General features: G+C 45.8%; 1 protein-coding gene across 2 annotated transcripts; it reads right to left on the reverse strand.

Annotated features, from left to right (window-relative positions):
* Positions 1-2,603: 2,603 nt before the first annotated feature.
* LOC112240153 (Wilms tumor protein homolog) lies at positions 2,604-7,935 on the reverse strand (the record flags this gene model as incomplete). Of its 2 annotated transcripts, none has more annotated exon segments than XM_042317858.1 (6): positions 2,604-3,681; positions 4,554-4,637; positions 4,854-4,943; positions 5,070-5,217; positions 5,888-5,996; positions 7,858-7,935. In XM_042317858.1, coding segments are annotated over 6 exon segments (631 nt in total), but the record flags the coding sequence as incomplete, so codon positions are not given.
* Between the last annotated feature and the right edge of the window lie 287 nt (positions 7,936-8,222).

The following is an 8,222-nucleotide window of genomic DNA, read 5'->3' on the forward strand; positions in this document are numbered from 1 at the left end:
CAACCAATGGTGTTTATATGTGGTGATGGGACCCAACCAATGGTGTTTATATGTGGTGATGGGAACCAACCAATGGTGTTTATATGTGGTGATGGGACCCAACCAATGGTGTTTATATGTGGTGATGGGATCCAACCAATGGTGTTTATATGTGGTGATGGGAACCAACCAATGGTGTTTATATGTGGTGATGGGAACCAACCAATGGTGTTTATATGTTGATGGGACCAACCAATGTGTTTATATGTGGTGATGGGACCCAACCAATGGTGTTTATATGTGGTGATGGGACCAACCAATGGTGTTTATATGTGGTGATGGGACCAACCAATGGTGTTTATAATGGGAACCAACCAATGGTGTTTATATGTGGTGATGGGATCCAACCAATGGTGTTTATATGTGGTGATGGGAACCAACCAATGGTGTTTATATGTGGTGATGGGACCCAACCAATGGTGTTTATATGTGGTGATGGGACCCAACCAATGGTGTTTATATGTGGTGATGGGACCCAGCCAATGGTGTTTATATGTGGTGATGGGACCCAACCAATGGTGTTTATATGTGGTGATGGGACCCACCAATGGTGTTTATATGTGGTGATGGGAACCAACCAATGGTGTTTATATGTGGTGATGGGACCCAACCAATGGTGTTTATATGTGGTGATGGGACCCAACCAATGGTGTTTATATGTGGTGATGGGACCCAACCAATGGTGTTTATGCCAATGGTGTTTATATGTGGTGATGGGACCCAGCCAATGGTGTTTATATGTGGACCCAACCAATGGTGTTTATATGTGGTGATGGGACCCAACCAATGGTGTTTATATGTGGTGATGGGACCCAACCAATGGTGTTTATATGTGGTGATGGGACCCAACCAATGGTGTTTATATGTGGTGATGGGACCCAACCAATGGTGTTTATATGTGGTGATGGGACCCAACCAATGGTGTTTATATGTGGTGATGGGACCCAACCAATGGTGTTTATATGTGGTGATGGGACCCAACCAATGGTGTTTATATGTGGTGATGGGACCCAACCAATGGTGTTTATATGTGGTGATGGGACCCAACCAATGGTGTTTATATGTGGTGATGATGGAACCAACCAATGGTGTTTATATGTGGTGATGGGACCCAACCAATGGTGTTATATGTGGTGATGGGACCCAACCAATGGTGTTTATATGTGGTGATGGGACCCAACCAATGGTGTTTATATGTGGTGATGGGACCCAACCAATGGTGTTTATATGTGGTGATGGGACACAACCAATGGTGTTTATATGTGGTGATGGGACCCAGCCAATGGTGTTTATATGTGGTGATGGGACCCAACCAATGGTGTTTATATGTGGTGATGGGACCCAACCAATGGTGTTTATATGTGGTGATGGGACCCAACCAATGGTGTTTATATGTGGTGATGGGACCCAACCAATGGTGTTTATATGTGGTGATGGGACCCAGCCAATGGTGTTTATATGTGGTGATGGGACCCAGCCAATGGTGTTTATATGTGGTGATGGGACCCAGCCAATGGTGTTTATATGTGGTGATGGGACCCACCAATGGTGTTTATATGTGGTGATGGGACCCACCAATGGTGTTTATATGTGGTGATGGGACCCAGCCAATGGTGTTTATATGTGGTGATGGGACCCAACCAATGGTGTTTACCCAACCAATGGTGTTTATATGTGGTGATGGGACCCAGCCAATGGTGTTTATATGTGGTGATGGGACCCAGCCAATGGTGTTTATATGTGGTGATGGGACCCAACCAATGGTGTTTATATGTGGTGATGGGACCCAACCAATGGTGTTTATATGTGGTGATGGGACCCAGCCAATGGTGTTTATATGTGGTGATGGGACCCAGCCAATGGTGTTTATATGTGGTGATGGGACCCAACCAATGGTGTTTATATGTGGTGATGGGACCCAACCAATGGTGTTTATATGTGGTGATGGGACCCAACCAATGGTGTTTATATGTGGTGATGGGACCCACCAATGGTGTTTATATGTGGTGATGGGACCCAACCAATGGTGTTTATATGTGGTGATGGGACCCACCAATGGTGTTTATATGTGGTGATGCCAATGGTGTTTATACCCAACCAATGGTGTTTATATGTGGTGATGGGACCCAACCAATGGTGTTTATATGTGGTGATGGGACCCAGCCAATGGTGTTTATATGTGGTGATGGGACCCAGCCAATGGTGTTTACATGTGGTGATGGGACCCTACCAATGGTGTTTATATGTGGTGATGGGACCCAGCCAATGGTGTTTATATGTGGTGATGGGACCCAGCCAATGGTGTAGATGTCTCTCTAGAAACAAGGGTGATATTGAAGTACATCCAGAGGAATGCATGTTTCTCTTCTAATTTATAGGGGTCCATATGTTCCTGGTTTCGGAGATGTGTGTGGGAGATTTAAGAGGGGGAGACCTGCACCTTGTCCGGGTCACGGAGGGGTTGTGTTATCTCAGTCTGAACCCCGTTGGCTCCTCCTAAGGGTAAGATGTCTTGATATGAAATATGAGACAACACCACATACCAAAAAACGACACAACAACACTGACCAAAAGATCAACATTTAATACATTTGAACAGTACAAAAATACAAAACGACTGTTTAAAAAGAATAGCAATGAGTCATATATACACAAAGGAAGTGACATTTTACACTGTAGGCACATAAAACTCATGTACACATTTCCTCCAGCAATCACAGCATCATTTTCTGTTTTACTCATTGTCTCGTTGGACATAGAGTGACATTGTCTGTTTCCTAACTCCAGTTTACATGGTCTAGCTCCAGTACATACAGGTCTAGGATCTTAATTTGATATGCAGGAAATGTCAAAATTGTTGGAGGTTTTAAAAGGCTTCTGAAGTTTATAATTTCCAATTTGAAATTTCAGACTTGATTTTCCCTTACAAAACATATATCAACCCCTACTTAAATGTCTATTAATTATAATCCACATAATAATTCCCATTTCCTGTCGCTGCCGTATTATTTTCTTGCTGTAGCAAACCGTCTCAAATTAAGATCCTACATCTGTAGTAAAACATTTATGGCAGAAAAATGAACATAAAGCCAGTGCAATTATAATACAACAACAAAATAATAACAATTGATGTTCTTCTCACCCAGACAGCAGATTCTTAATCATGTCTCAGGATGAAGCTGGTTGTGCACATAAGAAAAATATCAACTATTTGATTTATAACAATAAAAACAGGGAATCCTAGTGCTGGGTTATCAGGGGTTGAAGCTACAGTAACTGTTGATGTTCATTGGCTGATGTGACATAAATCTGAGGTGGCATTGATCTATTCGTCTTCCATCCAAAGGGGTGCATGGTGAAACTATGTTCTTTAGTTGGAGCAATAGAGGCCATATTTGAGTTGTACTTTCCACTTATGGCACTCGGTGGGCTTAGGTCCAGTCATCATTGTTGCTCAGATGGCTATGCGTTTGGTACGGTCCAATCCAGTCCTGTCCAGTCCAAACCGGTTTAGTACTGGTCAAATGGCAGACTGTAATTTGATCAGGTTCCTCTGGTGCATGCTGTGGTGGCGAACTAACTCATCAGACCTGGCAAACTTCTTCTGACAGCTGGACCAGCGGCATGTAAAGGGCTTCTCACCTGAGAGGAGGAGAAGAGAGGAGAGGATAAGAGAGGAGAGGAGGAGGAGGATAAGAGAGGAGAGGAGAGAAGGAGAAGAGAGGAGAGGAGAGAAGAGAGGGGTGAAGGAGTAGAAAGGAGGAGAAGAGCGGAGAAGAGGAGAGGATGGAGAGAGGAGTAGAATAGGGGAGAGGAAAAGAGAGGGGAAGAGAAGAGAAGAGAGGAGAGGATGAAGAGAGGAGGAGAAGAGAGAGGAGAAGAGAAGAGAGAGGAGGAGAAGAGAGGAGAGGAGGAAGAGAGGAGGAGAATATGGGAGAAAAGGAGACGAGAGGAGAGGAGAAGAGAGGAGAGGAGGAAGAGAGGAGGAGAATATGGGAGAAAACGAGAAGAGAGGAGAGGAGAAGAAGAGAGGAGAGGAGGAAGAGAGGAGGAGAATATGGGAGAAAACGAGAAGAGAGGAGAGGAGAAGAAGAGAGGGAGAAACAAGAAGGGAGAAGAGAGGAGAGGAGGAAGAGAGGAGGAGAATATGGGAGAAAACGAGAAGAGAGGAGAGGAGAAGAAGAGAGGGGGAAACAAGAAGGGAGAAGAGAGGATTGTCAGTGGTGGCGATTTAGTGGTGAGCTGAGCCATAACAAAAACATCTAATCTGTTATTTAAATCTACAATGAATAAAAACGTCATAATGGTATACACTCATTAGCATGGTTACTAAGGTAATCATTAGGCCTACTGGCTATTTAATTAGTTGTATTTCATTAGGATCCACATTAGATGGAGCTACCACAGCAGCTACTCTTCCTGGGGTCCACATCATAGAAGCAGTGTAGGGACCAGGATAATTAACACGGTAGAAAAGAAGAGGTAGAAAATAAAGGTATACGCACTTGTTTTACCTGTATGTGTCCGAGTGTGTGTCTTAAGATGGTCTGACCGTGAAAACTTTCTCTGACACGTCTCACACTGGAATGGTTTCACTCCTACACAGAGAGAGGTGGAGAGAGGGGGAGGGGGAGACAGGTGGGGTTAAGAGTTTATAAAGATTATTTTTAAACTCTGGGTAAAGAGAGAAGAGTTGGAGAGAGCAGAGAGAGAGAGAGAGAGAGAGCAGAGAGAGAGAGAGAGAGAGAGAGAGAGAGAGAGAGAGAGAAGCTTAGAGACAGAGAGAGAGAAGCTGAGAGACAGAGAGTTCTGACCTGTGTGTCTGCGTTGGTGTCTCTTCAGTTGATCTGATCTGGAGAATCTCCGTCCACAGTCTGTGAAGTCACACTGATACGGCTTTTCTCCTGCAACCATAATCATCATCATCATCACCACCATCATCATCCTCATTATCACAACCACCAGGCCAGTGAGAAGCATGTAAAGCAAATGACTGTTGTCTGTATGTTGTCTATATGGGGTGTACTGACCCGTGTGTTTCCTGCCATGCATCTGCAGGTGGGAAAGTTTGAAGTATCTCTTATTGCAGCCGAGGTAGGCACACACAAACGGACGCTTCTCATTGGTCTCTGATGACCTCACCACAGACGGTGTGATACCAGGCACCCTCCGCACATCCTGAGAGAGAAAGACAGAGAGCGAGAGAGAGAGAGATAAAGAGAGCGAGAGAGAGAGCGAGAGAGAGAAATAAAGAGAGAGAGAGGTAAAGAGAGAGAGAGAAGTAAAGAGAGCGAGAGAGAGAGGGAGAGAGAGAGAGATATAAAGAGAGAGGTAGAGAGAGGTAAAGAGAGAGAGAGAAAGAGAGAGAGAGAGGGAGAGAGAGAGGTAAAGAGAGAGAGCGAGAGAGATAGGTAGAGAAAGAGAGAGCGAGAGAGAGGGAGAGCGAGAGAAAGAGAGAGAGAAATAGATAGAGGTAAAGAGAGAGAGAGATAGAGAGAGAGAGACTTCTGTATGTGTAATGTTTACTGTTAATTTTTGTTGTTTTTCACTTTATATATTCACTTTGTATATTATCTACCTCACTTGCTTTGGCAATGTTAACACGTTTCCCATGCCAATAAAGCCCTTGAATTGAATTGAATTGAATTGATAGAGGTAGAGAAAGAGAGAGGGAGAGAGAGGGAGGGAGAGAGAGAGGGAGGGAGAGAGGGGGTAGAGAGAGAGAGATGGAGGGAGAGAAAGAGAGAGAGAGAGAGAGAGAGAGAGGAAGAGAGAGAGAGTAGGTGAGAGAGTAGGTGAGTGTGTGTGTGTGCGCGTGCGTGAGTGTTTATGCGTGTCGGACCCTGACCTGTAGTCCTCTGTAGAGGCCGTGTGTGTGGATGTGGTACTGGGCACTACAGCTGAGGACCACCGGAGGAGGGGGGGCCGTGGGGTCACTCTCATATCCTGTCCCATGACTGTAAGGGCAGCAGAGGTGAGGCTGGGGTGAGCACAGTGCATTACCATGACAACAAGACTGAACATCTAACAACATGCTACTCTAACAGTCAGTGATGTCACACTTCTTCCAGTTAATCCTGTTGGAGTGAGAGGGAGGGTGGTGGACAAGGGTCAGAGAGGGATGCTTCTATCTGTTATCCTCACACCTTCAGCCTGTCCTCTGTTCAGGGACATATCAGTTCCTACTCCTGTGTTGGTCTTGGTGAGGGGTTGTAAAAATGGGGATGAGAGAGAAGAGATTGAGAAAGAGGGAGAGACAGGGAGAGAGAGAGAGAAAGAGGGAGAGAAAGAGGGAGAGACAGTGAGAGAGAGAGAGAAAGAGGGAGAGAAAGAGGGAGAGACAGGGAGAGAGAGAGAAAGAGGGAGAGACAGGGAGAGAAAGAGAGGGAGACAGGGAGAGAGAGAAAGAGGGAGAGACAGGGAGAGAGAAGAGGGAGAGAAAGAGGGAGAGAGAAGAGAGAAAGAGGGAGAGAAAGAGGGAGAGACAGTGAGAGAGAGAGAGAAAGAGGGAGAGAAAGAGGGAGAGACAGGGAGAGAGAGAGAGAAAGAGGGAGAGAAAGAGGGAGAGACAGGAGAGAGAGAGAGAAAGAGGGAGAGAAAGAGGGAGAGACAGAGAAAGAGAGAGAGAGAGAAAGAGGGAGAGAAAGAGGGAGAGACAGAGAGAGAGAGAGGGAGAGAGAAGAGGGAGAGAAAGAGGGAGAGACAGGGAGAGAGAGAAAGAGAGAGGGAGAAGAGGGAGAGACAGGAGAGAGAGAAAGAGGGAGAGAAGAGGGAGAGACAGGGAGAGAGAGAGAAGAGGGAGAGACAGGGAGAGAAGAGAAAGAGAGAAAGAGGGAGAGACAGGGAGAGAGAGAGAAAGAGGGAGAGAAAGAGGGAGAGACAGGAGAGAGAGAGAGAAAGAGGGAGAGAAAGAGGGAGAGACAGGGAGAGAGAGAGAAAGAGGGAGAGAAAGAGGGAGAGACAGGGAGAAAGAGAGAGAAAGAGGGAGAGACAGGAGAGACAGAGAGAGAGAAAGAGGGAGAGAGAGGGAGAGAAAGAGAGAGAGAGGAGAGAAAGAGGGAGAGAAAGAGGGAGAGACAGGGGAGAGAGAAAGAGGGAGAGACAGGGAGAGAAAGAGAGGGAGAAAGAGGGAGAGAAAGAGGGAGAGACAGGGAGAGAGAGAGAGAAGAAAGGGAGAGAAAGACATATACACAACACACACAACACATACAACACACATTGATGGAATGCAGATAGAACTCCACAGTCCACCCACTTTTGACAGGGTTCACGCTACACCTCCAGCTGAGAGGCCATCTGGTGGAAAACACACACACAGAGACATCCCCATCACATACATCCCCCTGGGAGAGAGAGAGAGAAAGAGGGAGAAAAAGAGGGAGAAGACAGAGAGAGAGGAGAGAGAGAAAGGAGAGAAAGAGGGAGAGACAGGAGAGAGAAAGAGACCCAGAGAGGGAGAGACAGGGAGAGAGAGAGAGGGAGACAGGGAGAGAGAGAAAGAGGGAGAGAAAGAGAGGGACAGAGGCAGCAGCTGTGTATTCATTTCATTGTACTCTCATCCCCATCTTTCTATCCCCCTGGGCAGCAGACCAAATCTTACCTCCCTCCTCCCATCCTTCTCTTCCTCCTCCTCCATTACCTCCCTGACTATGGTCAAGGCTCCGCTAAATAAATATACTACAAGAAGCTAAACACACACATACACACATATACACACAACACACACAACACACACATATACACACAACACACACAACACATACAACACACATTGATGGACCATGCAGATAGAACTCCACAGTCCACCCAGCTTGGTACCTTTTGATGGTGGACAGTGTGTTAGCAGGGTTCCACGCTACACACTCCAGCTGAGAGGCCATCTGGTACAAGTTATCACTGAGGAAAGCACACACAGACAGAAAGATCACAGGTTATCACTGAGGAAAACACACACACACACAGAAAGATTACAGGTTATCACTGAGGAAAACACACACAGACAGAAAGATTACAGGTTATCACTGAGGAAAACACACAGAAAGATTACAGGTTATCACTGAGGAAAACACACACACACACACAGAAAGATTACAGGTTATCACTGAGGAAACACACACAGAAAGATTACAGGTTATCACTGAGGAAAACACACACACAGAAAGATTACAGGTTATCACTGAGGA

This window comes from Oncorhynchus tshawytscha, unplaced genomic scaffold, assembly GCF_018296145.1.
Source record: "Oncorhynchus tshawytscha isolate Ot180627B unplaced genomic scaffold, Otsh_v2.0 Un_contig_81_pilon_pilon, whole genome shotgun sequence".
NCBI classification, from domain to species: Eukaryota; Metazoa; Chordata; class Actinopteri; order Salmoniformes; family Salmonidae; genus Oncorhynchus; species Oncorhynchus tshawytscha.